This window comes from Ostrinia nubilalis, chromosome 3 (genome assembly GCF_963855985.1).
Source record: "Ostrinia nubilalis chromosome 3, ilOstNubi1.1, whole genome shotgun sequence".
NCBI lineage: Eukaryota > Metazoa > Arthropoda > Insecta > Lepidoptera > Crambidae > Ostrinia > Ostrinia nubilalis.
Window position 1 is genome coordinate 17,084,666 of NC_087090.1, and position 22,394 is coordinate 17,107,059.

General features: G+C 41.0%; 1 protein-coding gene across 1 annotated transcript; it reads right to left on the reverse strand.

Annotated features, from left to right (window-relative positions):
* Window positions 1-220: 220 nt before the first annotated feature.
* Window positions 221-22,262, reverse strand: LOC135088075 (prolactin regulatory element-binding protein). The gene is made up of 7 exons (XM_063982960.1): window positions 21,938-22,262; window positions 21,440-21,792; window positions 19,157-19,295; window positions 16,678-16,859; window positions 6,971-7,211; window positions 3,648-3,807; window positions 221-2,858 (listed from the first exon to the last, which is right to left on the reverse strand). The coding sequence occupies exons 1-7, from the start codon at window positions 22,070-22,072 to the stop codon at window positions 2,773-2,775; spliced, it is 1,296 nt and encodes a 431-aa protein (XP_063839030.1). The 5' UTR covers window positions 22,073-22,262; the 3' UTR covers window positions 221-2,772.
* Between the last annotated feature and the right edge of the window lie 132 nt (window positions 22,263-22,394).

Consider the following 22,394-nt stretch of genomic DNA (forward strand, 5'->3'; position numbering starts at 1 on the left):
GGGGGTGACACAAGTCGCGCAGATTAGTACGGTCTATTATCTATGTAAATCTGCGGTCTATGTCATGATACGGTACGACTGTCTTTCAATCTTCGAATCGGTAGGTAACCCCAAAATCCTGGGGGGTACCAGGGGGTGCCTTAGGACTTATGACGGGGGGACGGGGGGTGATCGCCCCGAGTGCCAACCCATGCTACGCCGCCACTGGGAGGGAAACTCGATCGGTTTGTGTATGAAAGTGCGCACATTACACCAATTTGGTATCGACCGATTCCTCATACACTCGAAGAACTATCGGCCGGTAAAAAGTCTGTTGCCTACGGGGAGTCTTACCCAAGTTTTAAGTTTAAGTATTTCCTATTTAGTAACAAATAGTTTCAACAGATGCACTATAGACGGATTTATTCATAAGCCTCATATGAGTAGGGGAGAAATGAGTAATATAAAGTTATAAATTATTAATGTAGCCATAATAACCACTGAATAAGATGTGACATCCAAAGTTGCCAAAAAGTCGCAACACCTCTCTGTTACAAATAAGGATGTGTTGTCAACTCCTTGACCATTTTGGGTGTCACGAACTATTTGACGCTGACTGTACCAGCGTTGAGTTTGTTGCAAGACTTCAATATACAGGGTGTTGATTTCAATTCTCGCCATATTTAGGGAGTTGATTAAGTAGCTTATTCTGATCACGAATCAGTAAAAAAATTGACTTCGAAAAAAATTTAAAACGATCTTCTTTAGTTAGTCAAAGAAAAATACCTATTTACACTACCTACTTTACGTGGCTTCCTTCAGTAGACTACCCAACATGATAAGCAAGCGATCCGCGTAGCTCGATGATGCCGCAGTGTAAACTTATTGCAGTATTGCGAGCCACAGTGCGGAAAATATTCGCCAAAATATTCCACTACACCAAATAAATACTTATGGCGAGGATTGAAATCAACACCCTGTATGTCTAGGGACACGTTTGGCAGCATTTCTCCCCTACACAACATAAGGATAAACATTATATTGTATGCAACTCTTTGTATTTGCTTTGATAAAATATATTGGGCTTTATTCTATACGGCCATTTATGCTATCCCTTTCACTCCTTACAAAAAGTATAGAGATAGATAATAATTTATTAATTTCAAAGTGAAGAATTTTATCGACGTGAATATAAATGCTATTCAGAATTATAATAAATAAATACCACTTCGAGCATAATATACATTCTAGAAAAAACTTATTGCTAAATTTTAAATATTGCGGTACAATTTTAAAATAATAAATCAAGCAATATTCTTAATTGTCATCATTTTATAACATTCCGAATAAGTTAAAGACTTCATGTATTGATCAAAATAAATTCCTTTATAATAAGTATTTTTTCATAATTTTACAACTATAACACAATTTCTTTGATTATAAATCTATCGCTAGTTTTTAGCAAAGGCAACTTTTGTACAATAAAGTTGGCAAATCAGTACTTTTGTTGTGGCAAAATTACATCAGCTTACAATCACGAGTTTTGAAGTACTAACCTTTAAATATGAAGCCTAAGTTACACCACCTTAATTTTAACCGTAACTGTAACTATAACCGGTGTTTTTGTATGGAGTTTAACAGACATTTAACGTTTGTTATAGTTAATTTATGATGTTGCAACCCGAGGTGAGAATCAACAAAGATAAAGCCCGGTCTGTGAGCACGTATAATTTTGTCCAATGACCCCAAGCTACCCATCCTTATCGCTCGCGCGTAATTATGTTGCTGTCGCGCTCGCACACTCACTGCGGGCGCGCGTTGCACAGTCGCGACAGCAATATAATTACGCGCGAGCGACAAGGATGGGTAGCTTAGGGTCATTGGACAAAATTCTACATGCTCACAGACCAGACTATAGTTAACTAACTCGCAAGCTTTCAACATCACCACCTAAGCACGGGTTTGGGATTTTAATCTAGAAATGGGCAAGATTTTAAGATACATAATTTAACCAACAGATTTGAATCTGTACTTGAGTTTGAAAGAAGTTTTAAGCGTCGTTTCAGATTACGACTCATCTATCTATGGATGGATGCTTTTTGAACCGTTGGTTAACATCTTAAAATCAAGACCATTAGTCTCCTAAATATTCCTAACTGTCATAAAGGTAACATAGACTTCATGTTGTTTATTTGTGTCGTTAAACTCACATGTCAGATTATGAGATATTGATTTTTTTACTGTCGGTACGCCATAAATCTGCACTAGCGAGCAAAAGTATGGAAGCACCCTATTTGTTTCGAGCGATCATAAGAACTAAATGACTACTAGAAGATACATAAATAAAAATGGTGCCATTTTAAAGGTAATCTTACTAATATTATAAATGCGAAAGTTTGTATGGATATCTGGATGTCAACATGTTTGTTACTCTTTCACGCAAAAACTACTCAACGGATTTTGATGAAACTTTACAGTATTATTCTTTATAACCCAGAATAACATAATATAGGCTATAATTTGCGGTGAAGCCGCGGGCAAAAGCAAGTACATATTACATACTTTAAATTGACACCATAGATATACATCATAGTCATTGAGTTTTTAAGATCGCTCGGAACAAAACGTAATTTCACGTGACAATGCTAGCAAAATTCGACGTCAACCGCGTAATGTTTACACAATTGTTGAACAACAACGCATCTCAAGTCTCAAGGCGACCCGTCCATGCATTTCTCAGGAAACAATCTTCGCAGACAATAACAATATAATTAATTCAATAATATTTACAGGCTAAATACCTAGGTACGAGCATAGCGTGAATGTACAAAATAGCACGAATATTATCAGGATGATCGCCACCCACGCCGGTATGGTTTCTGTGGAAGAGAAAAAATAATGTGTTAACAGAATCAACGCAAAAACTACTTAATTGTCAATATGATAATGTAAAATATTTTTGAATTTTCAATGTGAAACACTAATTTAATTTGCACAGGATTATTGGGATATTTATAAAGGATAGAGAAGCTGTCGTTAGCAAAATTCTTGCCCAATTTTGTAAAGATTTAGTTTTAATTCTTTTTCACTGCAGCTGCTGCATTAGTTCTGTCGTCTAATAAACAAACTTAAAATATGCACCGCTAGATCGGTTACATGAATGTTAAAGTCGCACTAAAGGAAGGTGCACGGATTGCAGTGCAGGTTAGTTGAACCGAGCCAGTGTTCGGATCGCGAAATCTAGTGCGTAGTACATACAGGGTGAAAACTAAGTGATCTCACTTGATTGCTTTTATGATACTATTTCACGAGCACTTTCATGATTAGTTTTAGTCCAATTTTTCGATATCTCACACAGTTTAGAAATAATAGAGTGAGATCACTTATCGTTTCCACCCTGTATAGTATATCGATGCAAGGGCAAGCTGTGGACGCAAGAGACAGTTGTCGACGCTGATGGACAGCAGCGCGGCCTCGCTGTGACAGGGGACTTACTAATGGACAGCAGAGCCGCTTAGGGGGTCGTGTATCAGTGACAGGGGACTTACTACGCGGCGGCAGGCTGTGGACGCAGAGACAGTTGTCCACACTAATGGACAGCAGGGCTGCCTCCCTGTGGCTGGCCAGGGGACCGTGTGTTCTCTATAGCTATGTGACAGGGGACTTACTGCGCGGCGGCAGGCTGTGGACACAAAGACAGTTGTCCACACTGATAGACAGCAGGGCTGCCTCGCTGCGGCTGGCGACTGGCGGCCCGTAGCCGCGCACCGGCAGGAACTCCAGTCCTGTGACGAACATCATGTGCGCATTCTTCACGTGCAGCACTCGCTGTGGACAACGGACACAGATATAGTCACAGTTATCGTCACTTTCCACGGCGGCGTAGCGAACTAAACGCGCGTGTTTATACGCTTGGTGTGCCAAAGTGTGTGGTGTGTCAAAGAGGTCACCCACTTATCATCTTGACATGTTGCTGCCAAAGCACTGGTTTTCAGTGGGTGCCTTGTACACACGGCACACTGTTAACTATCCATTTCCGTTTTTGCTCTCGCTCTCATCAAATGGCGATTCTTTGCGATAGAACGAGACGACATGACAGGCAATGGATAGTTAACACTGTTGCCGATGGTACGTAAGGGAAAAATAAATGTTGACAGATTTACATTGTTAGCTAGCTGCAAGCAGACGTACACCAAACGTAATGAGTATCAACGTCATCTGTGGCTGATGTTTATACATTTAAGTTACAAGGAAGGAACCTGTTTATTTAACGATAACTTGTTTCTCGAAAGAGAAAATAAGTAGCAAAACTCGTTGAAAACACACTTTTTTCACACACATCACAATGTGTAACGAAAAACAAACTAATTAATTACTGCATTATTGCATTATTACTTAGTTCAAAAAAATTGTTCTGTCATAGGAGATAAGACACAAATTAATAAATTTGTATGTAAGCAGTAAAAACGTCTACTTAAAAAATATGATTTCATACAGTCTCGTAATAGAACGCATTTCACAAGTAAAAAGTTATAAACAAATTAATCATATCGGTGCCTCGCAGTGTTTACAAGTTAGACGACTTTGCAACTTCGCATCGACTTTCCTCATAGAGGCGATTCCCGCGGCCTTGCCTTGACCCCGAGCGAATACGCTTTTTATATTGAATGTAAAACTCATTTATTGAACACCGTACAGTCTCTTGCTTAATTAATTAATTACAATATTTGATGACGACTTGGTATAGGAATTTCCGCGAGCTCTTTACCATACAAAACATATTATGATTGTTGCTTTTGATAGCTCACAGAACACAGTTTATAGGTGTACCGACGAACTAGTGAAGGTCGCGGGAATCCCTTAATGTGAGCAGCGCAGGACCGGTCATTGTGGAAATTCCTTAGGGAACACCTTTCTTTTTGCAGCAGTGGACAAAAGCCTCTTCTCTCCTAGCTCCTAATTTGCGTGCCAAACGAGATCCCCTTTTCCCAACAGTGGACTGTCTTTGGTGAACTTAGACGGCCCTCTCTCTCCTAGCACCTAATTTGCGTTTGTGCCCAACTGGGTCAAAAATACTGGTCCCATCTACTTTATAACTTTGTGTCTTTTGTATTTAAGTACTAGCGGCCACTCGCCTTTTTGCCCTCTTAGGGGTGGAGTTTCATAAAATCCGTTCTTAGTAGACGTCTATCTACACCCTATAAGGAACCTACCTGCCAGATTATAAGAAAACAAAACACGCGCGGCGGGTTTAATCTACAAAGGATTCACGAGCGAGTAGCGAGTGACGTACGCGCGCGTAGCCTTCACCCTATGTAAAGAAATATTCGCTATAGAAAGAAGAAAAAATGCGTGTGGTGCGCTAGATGGCGAAGCTTCTTGTAGCAGTCAGCCCTATCGCAATTGACTGATGAATCAAGTTCGTACCTGTAACCAAAAACGTACAAAAACACGTCTCAACGACTCACCTGCAGACTGAAGGCGACGTAGATGTCGACGGAGCCGCTGAACATGGTGCCGACGCCGACGAACCGGCCGTCGTCGCGCACGGCGAGCGCCGAGAGCGACTCGGGCGCGCACGCCGCGCGGCGCAGCGAGCCCGAGCGCGTCCACAGCTGCAGCAGGCCCTTCTGCTTGCCCGAGCGCGGCGGCGGGCTCGCGGTGGTGACCGTGCGGTACCCGCGACACTCTTAGGGGAGGCCTTTGTCCAGCAGTGAACAAAAGTCACTCTTTTGGTTGCGAGCCTCCTTTCTCCTAGCTCCTAATTTGCGTGCCAAACGAGGACCCCTTTGTCCAATAGTGGACTGTCTTTAGTAAACTTGGAAACCCCTTCCTCTAGCACCTAATTTGCGTTTGTGCCCAACACGGTCCATAACATTGGTCCCATGTACTTTGTAACTTTGTTTCTTTTGTAGGTATTTAAGTACTAGCGGCCGTCTGTGTCCTTGTACGCGCGGAGTCCTTTTTACTACCCTAGGGGTGGAGTTTCGTAAAATCCGTTCTTAGTGGACGTCTACACACTATAAGGAACCTACTTGCCAGATTATACGAAAACAAAACACGCGCGGCGGGTTTAATCTACAAAGGATTCACGAGCGAGTAGTGAGTGACGTACGCGCGTGTAGCCTTCACCCTATGTAAAGAAATATTCGCTATAGAAAGAAGAAAAAATATGCGTCTGGTGCGCTACATGGCGACACAGGAGCTTCTTGTAGCAGTCAGCCCTAGACTAGTGAATCAAGTTCGTGCCTGTAAACAAAAACGTACAAAAACACGTCTCAACGCCTCACCTGCAGACTGAAGGCGACGTAGATGTCGACGGAGCCGCTGAACATGGTGCCGACGCCGACGAACCGGCCGTCGTCGCGCACGGCGAGCGCCGAGAGCGACTCGGGCGCGCACGCCGCGCGGCGCAGCGAGCCCGAGCGCGTCCACAGCTGCAGCAGGCCCTTCTGCTTGCCCGAGCGCGGCAGCGGGCTCGCGGTGGTGACCGTGCGGTACCCGCGACACTCTTAGGGGAGGGCTTTGTCCTAGCTAGCTTCTTTGCATGCCAAACGGGATCCCCTTTGTCCAACAGTGGACTGTCTTTTATCTTTAGTTCACTTGGAAACCCCCTCTCCTAGCACCTAATTTGCGTTTGTGCCCAACTGGGTCAAAAATACTGGTCCCATCTAATTTGTAACTTTGTGTCTTTTGTATTTAAGTACTAGCGGCCACCCGCCTTTTTGCCCTCTTAGGGTTGGAGTTTATACGAAAACAAAACACGCGCGGCGGGTTTAATCTACAAAGGATTCACGAGCGAGCAGTGAGTGACGTACGCGCGCGTAGTCATCACCCATTGTAAAGAAATATTCGTTATAGAAAGAAGAAAAAATGCGTGTGGTGCGCTAGATGGCGACACAGGAGCTTCTTGTAGCAGTCAGCCCTAGACTAGTGAATCAAGTTCGTGCCTGTAAACAAAAACGTACAAAAACACGTCTCAACGACTCACCTGCAGACTGAAGGCGACGTAGATGTCGACGGAGCCGCTGAACATGGTGCCGACGCCGACGAACCGGCCGTCGTCGCGCACGGCGAGCGCCGAGAGCGACTCGGGCGCGCACGCCGCGCGGCGCAGCGAGCCCGAGCGCGTCCACAGCTGCAGCAGGCCCTTCTGCTTGCCCGAGCGCGTCAGCGGGTTCGCGATCGTGAACATTCGGTATTCGTTTGGCTTGTCTTCTATTAATCCGAACCTGGGGAAGATTAAATAAATATCCTTCAATAAATATCCTTGGACATTTTACACTGCGCTTCTACTCCCAAACTAAGCAAAGCTTGTACTATGTGTACGCGCCAGCATTAAAACCTCATACATTTCGAACTCATGTCACACTATTCTATCACTCATTCTGACAGTCCTTTTTCCTATCCTCTCCCTCCCACCTTCAGTCTCGCTCTCGCATCGCAACGCGCCGCTTCGCCTACCTATCTGGGCGTTAATACTAAATAAGTATCCAAAATAAACCAATTCAAATAAACCCAAATCGCGCGCTAAACTCATCTCAATAAAAATTCAAGTGTTTGTGAAAGTGAAAGAAGAACCAAGCTTGGACCGTCCTGTGGAGTCTGCTCAATCGAAGGTATCCCATCCCGCTCCTATCCCAATCTCCTACAACTCCTTTCTGGTCCTTCGAGCCGGATGGTTCATTTCCTATCCTTTACACTTACAGAAAATCACAACTACACATTTTCACGCATCCGTCATTTTGACAACTCTCTAGAAAATTCTAGAAAATTCGCTCGTTTGACACATTCTTTCTGGAAAGTTCGATTCGTTTGACATTTGACACATTCTAGAAATTACTATTCGCTCAAACGTCAACTCGTTGTTTGTAAACACGTGTATTTTTTAAATTCAATCTTTTAAAATTTTATTTCAATTCAATTTCAAATTCGCTTACATACGCTACGCATTTTATTTTCCTACTGGATTATAAATAAATACGCACAACTCAACTCATTTTTTAACGCTAGCTCTCGTGCGTGTGTTTGCTCACCTACAATACAATGGAGGGAGTAAAACGCAAAATTAATTTGCTTGAAGCTAAAAAAGAAGCGCTTTTTCAGAGGGTTCAGGAATTATACGACCTCAGCCTAAAGGTCTCCGACCCTCAGATTGAACAAATTTTCATGTCTCGCATGCATTCGATTGAAAAAACAAGATCGGATTTTCTTGATACTATTGACGAACTTAATTTGTGTTATATGAAAAATGATGAGGAACTCAAACCTACATTTGCCGCACTCAACTCGTTTGACGATTTGTACTGTAACATCCTTTCGGTGCAAAGCTCCATCGCACAACTAAAGGCCAACACAGAGCGACGCAAACAGGATTTCGTAAAAAAATTACCGCCTTTAGAACTAGTCTCTTTCGACGGAGCCCCTTCCAAGTGGCCCGTTTTCTACCAAAATTTTAAAACGCTTATTCATGAGAACACTGGTTTGTCTCCAGGTGAAAAGGCTCAATACCTTATAGGAAAACTTTCCGGAAAAGCACTTACAATTTGCTCGGGTATTCCACCTACTGGTGAGAACTATTACATAATTTGGAACAACCTATTAGAAAAATACCAAGACATAAGAGTACAAGCCTCTATGTATTTGGAACAATTAATAAACTTCAAATCGCAATCTTTAGATGAATTTTTGGAACAGTATTGCTCAGCTGAAGCTGCCTTACGACGTTTACAGATTGATGACCTTTCCGATTTCATTTTGACTCATATTGCTCTCAGTAAATTAGACAAAGACACTCTAAATTTATTTGAACAATCCATTAAGCACGTAAAAATGCCTACGTTTAATGATCTCAAGACTTTTATAAAAGAACAGAATAAAATCCATGCTTTACGCTTATGTTTTACGCAGAATAAGCCGTACGTTAATAATAAAACGAATTTCGCATCGCAGTCTAAAAACTCGAAACCGACACAGTCGTTTGTTTCTAATACAGCTTCTGGAGTAAAACCCAATCAACATTACTTCCAATCTCAACCGAATTCGCAAGGCTCATACACTCCATCCGCTGTACGCAAGAATTGTCAACTTTGTAAGACGGAACCTGAACATGCCCTGTTCAAATGCAGTTATTTTCGCTCGAAAAATGCGCCAACTCGCTACTCTTTAGTGAAAAAATGTAACTTTTGCCTCAATTGTTTAGGCTTTCATAACATTAAAGATTGCAGATCTCAAAATCGTTGCTCAGTTTGCCAACGGAAACATCACACTCTTATTCATATAGATAACTTTAACGTGAATAGACCTATGACGTCACAACAGCTGACTTGCAGCGCGACGCTTTCGCCGACCGACGCGTCCATGTCCGCGCCCGGTCCGGTCACGCCGCCGTTGCAATCGATGCCAACCAACAATGTGTCTCTCTCTGCAGTCACGCCGTCGATCGCTGATGAATCTAGTACCACGGTCTTATTACCCACCGCGTCAGTGTATACTTATGACAATAATAAGACGTGTCAAAAATTACGCGTGTTTCTAGACACAGGTTCGATGAGCAACTTTATCACAAATAAATGTTGTGCGCGACTGAACTTAAAAGTCAATCCGCTACCTACCACTATTAAGGGCATAGGTCAGTCTGAAAGTGTGTCGCTAGGATATGTATCTTTCACAATTGCCTCACGCTTTGATCCCAGGTGTAAATACACAATTAACGCACGCGTCATTGATACAATAACCGATTATTTACCTAATGTAAGGGTTGACATAACCCAGTTATCGCATTTACAAGGTCTTCCTATGGCTGATGACAGCTTCGATATCCCTGCTGAAATCGATTGTTTGTTAGGCAATGAGATATTCCCGCTTCTTTTAGGTAGTAATAAAATAACTTCACCGCAATCCTCTGTCATCGCTATCGAAACCACGCTCGGATATCTCGCTATGGGACGCGCTCAGTGCTACTCAGCTCATTCACGCAATGATAATAAAGCATTCTTTTGCAATGTAGACTCGCACTCATTAGAATCACTCACGCAACGCTTTTGGGAGCTTGAAAGTGTACCTACTAAGAGACACATCAGCCCTGACGACGAAATATGTGAAAACATTTTCCAATCAACTCATTCTCGCGACGACTCTGGGACGTATACCGTTTCTTTGCCATTTAAACTCGACCCATCAGAACTCGGCGATTCTTACTTTACTGCTAGGCGTCGCTTCTATAACTTAGAGAAAAAGTTAGACTCAACTCCGGGCTTACGCACTAACTATAATGAAAATATTCAAGACTGTATCGATCGCGGTTTTCTGTCAAAAGTCGAAAACGCATCGAATTCAGAGGAAAATACTCCAAATTATTATATACCTCATCATGCAGTATACCGACCCGTTTCAACGCATATTATTTCGATTTGATCCTGAATCACCGATTGATACTTATCAATACAATAGGGTTTCTTTTGGCGTTTCTAGCTCGCCTTACCTCGCTATGCGTGTCGTTCGCCAACTCGCTGAGGACGAGCGCGCGAATTATCCTATCGCCGCGTCTGAAGCTCAATCCTGTATGTATATGGACGATTATGTCTCATCGATGGACGGGTTAGAAAAAGCTGAACAATCTTACCATCAAATGGTTAAGATGTTCATGGCCGGGGGGTTTAAAATGGTTAAGTGGATCTCGAACAACCCTGAGCTTATAAATAAGATTCCCGATTCGCATAAAAATCCACAGCTCGTCGATTTTGACACTGACTCAGAAATTACGACAAAAATTATAGGCATGCAGTGGCAACCTAATGATGACGTTTTTCTTTACAAAATTAACTCTACTAACTCTGACCAATGCACAAAACGCACGATTCTTTCCGCAACTGCTAGATTATTCGACCCTTTGGGTTTGCTAGGCCCTGTGACAGCGTTTCTCAAACTTTTAATTCAAGAATGCTGGCAGCGCGAACTTGAATGGGACCAGCCAGTTCCAGACTCAATAAAAAATAAATGGAATCGGTTTGATAGTGAGATTAACAATTTATCGCAATTAAAAATATCTCGTCATATAGGAATCACCGCGGGTTGTCACGTCACTATCATGGGCTTCGCGGACGCCAGCGAAGTATGCTACGGAGCTGTAGTTTATGTGCGCGTGAGCTCTGATGCAGATTCACCCGGTGAAGTCTTTCTTATCGCATCCAAATCGCGCGTCGCGCCTTTAAAGAAAATATCTCTTGCGCGGCTTGAACTGTGCGCAGCGCTGCTCTTGACAAATCTTTTATTATCGGTTCGCGATAGTATAGAGAATCGTTATCCTGTTAACTCAATTTACGCATTTTCAGACTCGACTGTCACTCTCACGTGGATACATTCTCCCGCGTACAAATTTCACATTTGTTGCGAATAGAATTACTGAAATTAATTCGAAACTCAACGCAAAAATTTGGCATCATGTTAATGGAAATGAAAATCCTGCAGATGTAATATCGCGACCTGTAACTCCTAAAGCATTATTAAATCAATTAAATTGGTTTCACTCTCCTCAATGGACAGCTCAGCCAATCTCGCAATGGCCTATCGAGCCATTTCAAGTTTCATCTAACAGTGTTCGACTGGAAGAGAAAACTATCGCTCTTGTTTCAGAGACAAACTCTCAATCGAACTCTCACCCTTTCGATCGATTAATTGATCGCATTTCCACGTACCCAAAATTATTACGCGCTACTGTGTACGTGTTACGCTTCGCTAAAATACTACGTTCAAACGGAGTGGTTACATCCTCTGATTTAGAACTCGCTGAACTCTATTTAGTACGCCATATACAGGCACTATTTTTTACTCAAGATATGCACGCAATTAAAAATAATAAACCCTTTAACAAATCGCTTCTCAAACTTAACCCTTTCATTGACTCTGATAATATACTTCGTGTCGGAGGTCGACTCACTCACTCTCAACTCAACTATGGACAAAAGCATCCAATCATTCTATCGCCTAAACATCGCTTCACTCAACTTTTAGTTGATTACTTTCATGTATGTAATTTACATACTGGTCCTTCACTTCTACTCAGTCTGCTTAGACAGAAATTTTGGATACTTTCCGCACGTAACTTAGTACGTCAAAGAGTGCATCAATGCAATATCTGTTTTCGTTTAAACCCTAAATCTACAAACCCTCTTATGGGCGACTTGCCATCATTTCGCGTTTCAGAAGCTAAAGCCTTTGTTTATACATCGGTCGATTATGCAGGTCCCTTCTTTATTACTCACATTCGCCGCAGAGGTGTTAAAAGCCAGAAGGCTTATATTTGTTTATTTTGCTGTCTTACAACTAAGGCTCTACACATAGAGTTAGTTTCAGACTTAAGCTCTGATCTATTTCTCGCCGCTTTTCGTCGATTCATTTGTAGAAGAGGCCCCGTTTCCATGATATATAGCGACGGAGGTACTAACTTCATTGGCGCTAAACGCAAGCTTGACGAAATTTACGCTCTTTTAGAATCTGACTCTCACAAAAATTATTTAAGTTCACATTTGGCTGAACAACGCATTAAGTTTCTTCATAGTCCACCATATGGTCCGCACTTTAACGGCATCACAGAGATAAATGTTCGTTATGTAAAAACGCATCTTTATAAAGTTATTGGTCTTCAAGTGTTAACATACGAAGAGTTCAACACTGTACTTGTACAAATAGAAGGCTTATTGAATAGTAGACCATTGTGTGTTCTTAGCTCTGACCCATCTGATATATCCGCTCTCACTCCCAATCACTTTCTCAATATAACTCCACTGAAATTCTTACCAGTAGAGAATGTCTCTGATATTTCTGACAATCGGTTAACGCGTTATCAGTTAGTCAATAAATTAGTGCAAAGCTTTTGGCGTCGCTGGAGTCAGGAGTATTTAACTTCTCTACAACGCCGTGAAAAGTGGAATACGGTGACCAAACCGATAGATGTGGGCTCTGTTGTTGTTATAAAAGATGACAATGCGCATCCTCTTTGTTGGCCATTGGGTGTGGTTGTGGAAGTATATCCCGGAAAGGACAAAATCATTCGCACCTTAAAGATTCGCACTGCAACCGGTACTTATGTTCGGCCTGTAGTTAGAGTTTGTCCTCTTCCTTTACAGTAACTCAAATAATGCTTTTAACTTTAATTTTTCTTTAACTTCAATTTAACTCAACTTTAACTTTAATTTAACTCAACTTTAACGCTAATTTAACTCGTTTAGTTCTCTCTAACGCATGTTTTTTTACGTTTTTAACTTTTTTTTTACAAACGCTACTCAATCTAGAGGAAGACCTCTAGGCCGGGGGAGTTGTACGCGCCAGCATTAAAACCTCATACATTTCGAACTCATGTCACACTATTCTATCACTCATTCTGACAGTCCTTTTTCCTATCCTCTCCCTCCCACCTTCAGTCTCGCTCTCGCATCGCAACGCGCCGCTTCGCCTACCTATCTGGGCGTTAATACTAAATAAGTATCCAAAATAAACCAATTCAAATAAACCCAAATCGCGCGCTAAACTCATCTCAATAAAAATTCAAGTGTTTGTGAAAGTGAAAGAAGAACCAAGCTTGGACCGTCCTGTGGAGTCTGCTCAATCGAAGGTATCCCATCCCGCTCCTATCCCAATCTCCTACACTATGGGTACTAGACAACGGATATAAACATACTTAAATACTTTTTTTTTGTAAATACATACATACTTATCTATTATACAGGGTGTCCCAAAAACAATGGATAACCCTGTAACCATCTATAGGCCTCGCCATGGTCTCCCTAACGTCCAATTTTGACCCCAGTAAAAATATCACCGTTTTCAAGATTTTTAAGTTTTTGTGCATTTTTAGAAAATTGCCACCTGCGATTACTTTTTCTCATGCCATTTCTACAAATGAGGATACTTTTCAATCTAGTTTTTTTCCTTATCACAAGGGATAGTTGGGCTATCAAAAGAAAAGATTAAAGTTCAACAAACTAGTTTAAAAGTATGAAAATTTTAAGAAATTGCAGAGAAGAAGGAAAAATTAATTCATTGTCTTGCACTTTTGATCAGCCGTCGTGTAAAAAAAATGTAGGAAGACCATCGTGCCCATTACCTTAAAAACTTCCTTGGTTAATTGAGATTATAAAAAGGTATCACAAGCCTATGTATTCTGTGTTATTTTTATCTTATGGCTACTTGAATAGCAACTAGTATGAAAACTGCAAAAATGAGTTTTTCTCGTAATAGTTAAACTAGGACTGCATAGTGGCATTAAATATAAATGGATAATTTTCAGCGTAGGAATTTTAATAAAGCAACATTTTATCATCATCATCGTCATCATTTCAGCCATAGGACGTCCACTGCTGAACATAGGCCTGTACCCCAATGATTTTCATAATGACCGCTTAGTAGCGGCCTGCACCCAGCACCTTCCTGCTTACCTTTATGAGGTCGTCGGTCCACTTTGTAAGTGGACGTCCTACGATGCGCTTTCCGGTACGTAGCCTCCACTTGAACCCTGTTGCCCCATTGGCCGTCCGTTCTGCGTTTTTGTGATTACTTAATTTTTGTTTGAAACCTTATAAATGTGCCTATAGACAGATACCCGTGATAATACACGGCTCGGAAACGTGGATTTTTTGGACAGCGTGCTATGGAAGGGGCTATGCTCGGGTTTCTTCACGAAACCAGAAATTAGGAGATCCGTAAACGAACTAAAGTCGCTGACATAGCTCGACGGATCAGCAAGCTGAAGTGGCAATGTGCAGGGCACAGTAGTTTGCAGAACTGAGGCAGCAGGGTTAAAGTGGAGGCTACGTACCGGAAAGCGCATCGAAGGACGTCCACCTACAAAGTGGACCGACGACCTCATAAAGGTAAGCAGGAAGGTGCTGGATGCAGGCCGCTACCAAGCGGTCATTATGAAATCATTGGGGTACAGGCCTATGTTCAGCAGTGGACGTCCTACGGCTGAAATGATGATGATGATGATGATAAAATGTTGCTTTATTAAAATTCCTACGCTAAAAATTATCCATTTGTATTTAATGCCACTATGCAGTCCTAGTTTAACTATTACGAGAAAAACTCATTTTTGCAGTTTTCATACTAGTTGCTATTCAAGTAGCCATAAGATAAAAATAACACAGAATACATAGGCTTGTGATACCTTTTTAGAATCTCAATTAACCAAGGAAGTTTTTAAGGTAATGGGCACGATGGTCTTCCTGCATTTTTTTTACACGATGGCTGATCAAAAGTGCAAGATAATGAATTAATTTTTCCTTCTTCTCTGCAATTTCTTAAAATTTTCATACTTTTAAACTAGTTTGTTGAACTTTAATCTTTTCTTTTGATAGCCCAACTATCCCTTGTGATAAGGTTAAAAACTAGATTGAAAAGTATCCTCATTTGTAGAAATGGCATGAGAAAAAGTAATCGCAGGTGGCAGTTTTCTAAAAATGCACAAAAACTTAAAAATCTTGAAAACGGTTGTATTTTTATTGGGGTCAAAATTGGACGTTAGGGAGACCATGGCGAGGCCTATAGATGGTTACAGGGTTATCCATTGTTTTTGGGACACCCTGTATATAAAAGAAAGTCGTGTTAGTTACTCCACTTATAACTCAAGAACGGCTGAACCGATTTAGCTGAAAATTGTCAGGGAGGTAGTTTAGAGCCAGGAGAAGGACATATGATACTTTTTTATCCCGTTCGAAATTTAAAAAAAGTCTGCTTATTTATTGCCATTAAGGCGGAACAAAGTTCGCCGGGTCAGCTAGTTATACATAGAAAACACCCAGTCCAATACAAACAAATATGTTCATGCACACAAATGTTTGTACTATGCGGGAATCGAACCCGCTACCTCCGGAATAGTAGTCCGTTTCGAACCACTACACCAAACGGCCGACTAAAGATGGAACGCGTCTGAGTTGTGTCTGAGTTTTGTGAATAGGAAAAAATATCCCTACCCTCTTCAATGTTGACCACAATCGTCGCAATCGAAAAAACAATATTCAACAACCATACAGCAAATTAATCAGTTGCGTGCATATAGGACTTTTCTAAGCATGGAACTTTGACCCCCTGGTCTTCACTCAAGAAATTGTTGAGATACATATAATTCACAGGAAGCCACAGCTTTCACGTCTATCTTGCATAGTCCCGTCACTTTTATCATCAACCTACTAGATTCCTTCTTCCACGATGCGTCTCCCAATCCTTCTAGGATGCGCGCCGTGATAAAATCTTATCGATGTTTAAGATGACAAACGTATGGGCCTACGGCGTAAAATCGAAAAAATGTCGCTATAAAAGCTTATCGCAGCGCGCATCCTAGGATTCCTGGACCTGCAGAATCGCTATTCGTAAAAAACCTCTATTCCACTGTAATCCATTGGTCAAATCCATTAATGGATTAGATTCCTCTTCTGGGTACACTTTAGTCCATCGATGGACTTGTTTCCGCATCAGAGTATACCCTAATTCATCAATGGATTTTATTCCGCTTTTAAGTACAACCTAATCCAAGAAATTTTACATAACTGTTTAAAGTTCTTTACGATGAAGCCTAGACTGTAAACTGTAGAATATGTACCAACATCTTTTATCCATACATTGGAAATACATTTTAATTCGTGATTTATTTTATTGAAATATAAATAATATAGATATAGAAAATACGATAATCGCTAAACTCACCTACACCTCCGGAAGAGGTACTTGGTCCCGTTGGGCGGCGTGCACGTGAGCTGCAGCAGCGGGGCCCTCGGGGCCCCCGGGGCCCCCGCCGCCGGGGCCCCCGTGGCCCACACGTTGGCCAGCCCGTCCTTGGCGATGGACACCAGCGCGGTGTCGCACGGGCTGAAGTCTAAGTCGTCCAGCTGACAAATATATGAATAAATATGAATCATAGATAAAGGTTTACTTATTTATTTGCAAAAAACATTGGGTGCATTTGTCAGAAAAAAGCACTTGGAAGCGTTTGTAAGCAAAATAAAGATCACTACGGGAGTTTTCGGCGAGGACACCTTTGCTAACTTCAATAGTGACGTGTTTTATTCACTTTTTTAGCAGTGACAGGACAGTCCTTACCGCTTAGCGATCGTCATTTTTTTTTTAGCCAGCAAATGCCTCCATTGACACAAGTTTTTTAAGAATGTTCCGTGCATCTACGGGACCCCAGGCGCGGATGCAGCCCTCAAAAAAGGTTATGGGCACAGTCACAGGCAAAAATTTGCAAAGTGAGAGTTGGATCACTACATGCCCGGACAAACATACATGCCTAAAGTCGATCTTATCAATAGATCATAATTAAAACAAGCAATTAGGGTTGTGGGCATGCCCACAGTGCCCACAACGGTGGATCCGCGCCTATTACTAAAGCACCTCTGTTTGTTCATCCGTCACAAGATTGCATTTTATGAACCGTAATAGGAATGAAAGACATTTGAATTTACTTCGTGCAACTACGAGACACCACCATAACAACAAGTAGGCAATAAAAAAGTTGAATACCTACCTACATTACAAGAAACGTGTTTTATAAAAGGAATGGAATTAATGTGCGAGTGCGATGATGTAGCGAAAAGAATAAATCGAGGCTCCTCGAGGTCCGATTTTGATGAAAATTAAACGACCTACATGATTATTTTAAAAAAGTTTGCATGTTTTGTTATGGCTGACAAACTGTTTTATATGCTCTGTATAGTTTGGAATGTCACTAGCATTCACGAAGCGATAGATCGCGCGTGATATGATATCACGCGGGCGAAATACACTTGTTTTCTATAATATTGCAGTAACAGGTTGATAGCCTTGATACTGCGTCTGACTGTATTTATTATAGTATTTTTACAGAATAATGTAAATTTAATAACACTGAGTTATAAGCTATCCTTGGGGGAGGCCTTTGTCTAGCAGTGGACGTCTTTCGGCTGAAACGAAACGATCGAACGAACGACCTATAAGCTTCAGGATTCTTCTATACCAAGTGAAGGCAGAGTGATCAGGGAATCGCAACGAAAATTAAAAGAAAACCATGTAACGCGCGTACGACACCACAGACATGCCACGATAAGATGACGTTCGCACATTCAAATAAACCTAGCCTAGGCGATACACGACGCTAAATAATAATGTTACTTGTGGAATAGCAGGCTCGTGCCTCGTAACAACCAGTGCCGGATTAACTCATAAGCAAATTAAGCGATTGCTTTGGGCATCACATGTTACGGTCTCCAAAAAGAGCATCAAAGAAATTAAAACTATTTTCCGCGAATCTAAGACCTCTAAAAGTTGTAAAAAATTTCAATTTGTAATACTTACGTAAATACACTCGACATCAAATAAATCGCACCTCCCGCGACAAGCATTTTCAAACGTATGCATCCCCACTTCCCACCAATATTGGCACCATTTAAAAGCCTAGTTCTAACAGTCATTTCACTAAAGGAAAGGTTTTTACCCCAAAAATGTGTCTTTAGAAGGATCCAGAGTCACTTCTTCAAACAATAGGTAGTTACGCTAGAGCCAACTTTTATGGCTATAAAACTGTTAAGTTGGGATTAATCGCTATCTATCTGTTAAAGAGGACACGTGAAATCATTATTTGGTTTTATAACCATAAAAATTGGTCTAATTGATCCCATAGGTGGGCCCAAAGTGAGGTATTTTTTCAAGTCACATTTATTGTCTATGTTAATCATTTATTAAGAAATTAAATGTGTTTTTCTTTAAGGATATTTATTGGGCTTTCAAATAACACCAATATTGTTGGGGCACCATGATTGTGTCAGAAGAAAATCGTTAAAGTTCGCGTCGCGGAAGGTGCGGTTTATTTGATGTTGAGTATATTTTCTATAAAGACCGATGCTACGTTACTGGCCTTAGGCTGCGTTTCCACCAGAGATGTGCGAGGATGCGTAGCGAGGGATGTGTGTGTAAAGAACCAATACAATCGCTTCATCTACCGAGGTGAGCTCGTCCTCGTCGTCGCACATCCTTGGTGGAAACGCAGCCTTAATCACACACACATGCACAAATTCACATGCCAGCTGCGCTGGTGAGATAAGCTGCACCTCTCTTTAATTTAAGACCACATTTATTGTACCACATTATCTCTGTGAATAAATAATCTTTGAATCCGGCATTGGTTACAACCTGTTATGGTCTAAGTTACCTCTTTAGTGTGTCCCTCCAGCACATACAGCAGCTCCATCTTGGGGAAGGCCCAGACGCGGACCTTGCCGTCGATGCCGCCTGTGGCCATCAGCTTGCCGTCGTGGCTGATGCGCACCACCCGCTGCAGCGGGTCGTCTCTGCAACCCGTACATCAGATATACTTATGCTTGATTTCCTTTTAGGCTGACATCGGTGACCGACGTCAGCGGCGCGCACGATTACACACTAGTTCTATGTAATCATTAGACTTAGGCACCGAACAAAATGAACAATTACTAAATCCTTTATATTGTTCGGTGCTTAAACTCTAGACTCTATTCAATTGATTTTTGTGTTTACTAGTGTAACCCTAACATTGCAAAAAGAAATGCTGTGTATACCTGTAATTGAGGTCATATACGTATCATGTGTTAAACCATGTTAAAATGTATGAACTGTATTATGTATGTGACTTTGTTGGTGTACCTAATAAATAAATAAAATAAATAAAAATCATCTGCCGCTGACGACGGCGTTGCAGTGCGGTGTTTCATAGAACATTGTGTTTATTCGTACGCTCGACCGATGTACGCGACCGACGTCAGCGTAGGAGGAAATCAAGCCTTAAGGTTCGGCCAAACCAACGCGTGAAAGCCTGCGTGCGCGATGGTGATGGCGATCAGATGTCGTGTTGGTTTGGCCCAAGCTTTACACTACATAGTAGGACCTGGTTTCCACCAAAGAGGAGTGGAATAAGACGAGAGGAGAGATGTGTTTGAAAACAACTCCTTAATAGGGGCTGGGCGATGTGAAACGTAATGTGACATGTCTGCATACAAAATTAAACGTGATATTGCTATGGTGTAGTGCATTAAAAAGGTTGGACCATATTTGTGCAGTGCTGCGTAAGGCCCGGTTTCCACCAAGGCTTTCTCCACCTTGAGATGTGTCGGGCGGACGAATTTTTCTATACAATTTGACAACGGCGGCGGCGCGTAGCATAGAAGAGATGTGGAAATAATGAAATCTGATTTGTTATTCAAAACTATTCTCTGCTCCGCTCCACCTTGGTAGAAACTTGGTAAAAACTTGGGCCTTTAAATCGCACTGCACGGCGCGGCGTGGCATAAGGCGTCAAAATATTCTTGTAGTAATTTAGTATGGCGTGTATCGCATAGAACAGGAGCCATAGCGCAGTGCGATAGGCGAAGTTACGTGTAGCTAATTGAAACACAATCTGAACTATACCTAAATATGTCCCAATAACGCGATACCCATTTAAACCCTATATTTTTGACCACTGTATACCAATCCCCGGTTTTAGTCAATCTTTGATAACTTATTAATTAATTTATTAATGAAATTAAAAGTGTTTACATATTGCATACTGCCAAATGGAGCCACCCAAATAAACAAAAAACAATTTACATAGAACTTAATGTTGCAAGTAGAAAAACCCAAACAATGTATGATTTTTTTGGCTTGTTTATAATTTTATAGCATGCATCACATGATAGTAGCTAAATCTAGATTATAGAGAGCCCATAAATATTGATATTTTCTCTTTTGTATGGCTTGTTAATAAATTCATGAATATGGCAGCAAAAACTGCATACTGTTGCATGTTTGTGAATGCCACTTAGTCATGTATGAAAACAATGATCTTTTTAACACACTTTTTATCAACATATTTTCTGGAAAATTAGATTGCTGAAATTGTAGCAGTTGCTAATTTTCTAATGTTAGCTGAATGCGAGAATGAAAGTTGGGGTTTTCTTCACAAATAGGTATGATGCTGAATAAGCATTTTATTAATGTACTGGTAACTAACAGTTCTAGTCAAATTCAAATGTTTTATTATTATCATTCTGTCATATTCAAAGGTATTAGTGTAATGATCTAGGTATGCTAATATAAACATTGTGGAATTGTTTTCAAAACAAAACTAATCACAATAAGAGTGATAATAAACAATAAAATAGTATCATCATTACTATACGTATTATGTATTAATTACCCACATAACTGCTACAACAACAAACATGGGATAAAGTGTTATGACTAAGGATAGCCAAAGAAGTGGGTCTTATGCTTAATTTAAACAAAGACCTAGTATGTGCCATATTAATAGTGAAAAGAATAAACCATACCATCTCTTAAAACATTATGGATGAACTTATTGAATATTGAGATTATTTTTATATGTGTTAGGATGTTTTTCATACATTAAGTTATTTAAAATTTTAAACATATTCACTGCAAAAAGGTCATTCCATAAGTCAAGGTCAATTAAGAAACTTACCCAAAATCTGTTTGCACACTATCACTTGGCCTAATTTCAAACGATATTCTCTTTTCTGTTGTGTTGCTATTGCTATCTTTTTTGGAAATGTTGTCATTTTCTGACACCGTCCGCCGCCTTCTCCGGACAAGACCATTCTCAGCGCGGAAGCTGCCTCTGCGCATCTCAGCCGCGTCCACCATGCGGATGTTGACCTTGTACAGCTGGCAGTGGCTCTCCTGGCCTGCTGTCAGGTACGTCCTGTTCTGTATGCTCCGCACCGCGCAGGTCATCACAACATTAGGGCCTGTTTCATGCCTCATCACCTCTTCGGCCACAAATCTTGTACCATTATGTGACAATTCAAATATCTCCTGCAAGCAACAATTACACAGACTTTAATAAGGCCTTGATAAGCTCAAAATTAATTGGTCTTGCTTCAATTTTACCCATTGACACGTAAACTGGTTAGATTCTTTCCAATACGATTTCTGACAAAACATATCAGTAAATACTTACGAATCCATTAGCGACGCCTGTGTTTGAGGCTCCTCCGCCTCCTGCCACAATCACATGCCGATTTGTTAGCGTTTGAAGAGTATACAGAGGAAAATCGACTCGAGCTAACAACCCGTCACATCTATTACGAGCCATTTCGACTTACAACATCAATTTCGCTTATTCTACACACTCAAACTATTATCATAACATTATCTGGGTGCTGAATTATGACACACGAGTCCGTCTACATAAACGAAATAAATGTATTCACTCGTAAAGTGAATAAAACAACAGGAATCGTGAAACAAACTTCGATGAAATTTTCAGACTTCCAACATGACAAAAGTCACATTGACAGTTCTTGGACGTTCAGAAATCTGACGTGTGAACTATTTTAGTTATAAAAATCCCCTAACATCTCAGCTGCTGTGGCGTATGTATGAGGTCCGAAGCCGTAAATTAAAAATACGCCTGT

What these genes read in the sequence shown, in the direction of transcription:
- LOC135088075 (XM_063982960.1), bottom strand. Translation starts at nt 22,072, where the DNA reads ATGGCTCGTAATAGATGTGACGGGTTGTTAGCTCGAGTCGATTTTCCT. An exon ending in CAGGCGTCGCTAATGGATTC is followed by an intron (nt 21,793 to 21,937) that starts GTAAGTATTTAC and finishes TGTTGCTTGCAG; the next exon opens with GAGATATTTGAATTGTCACA. An exon ending in CCACAGCCTGCCGCCGCGCA is followed by an intron (nt 2,859 to 3,647) that starts GTAAGTCCCCTG and finishes TCTCTTCCACAG; the next exon opens with AAACCATACCGGCGTGGGTG.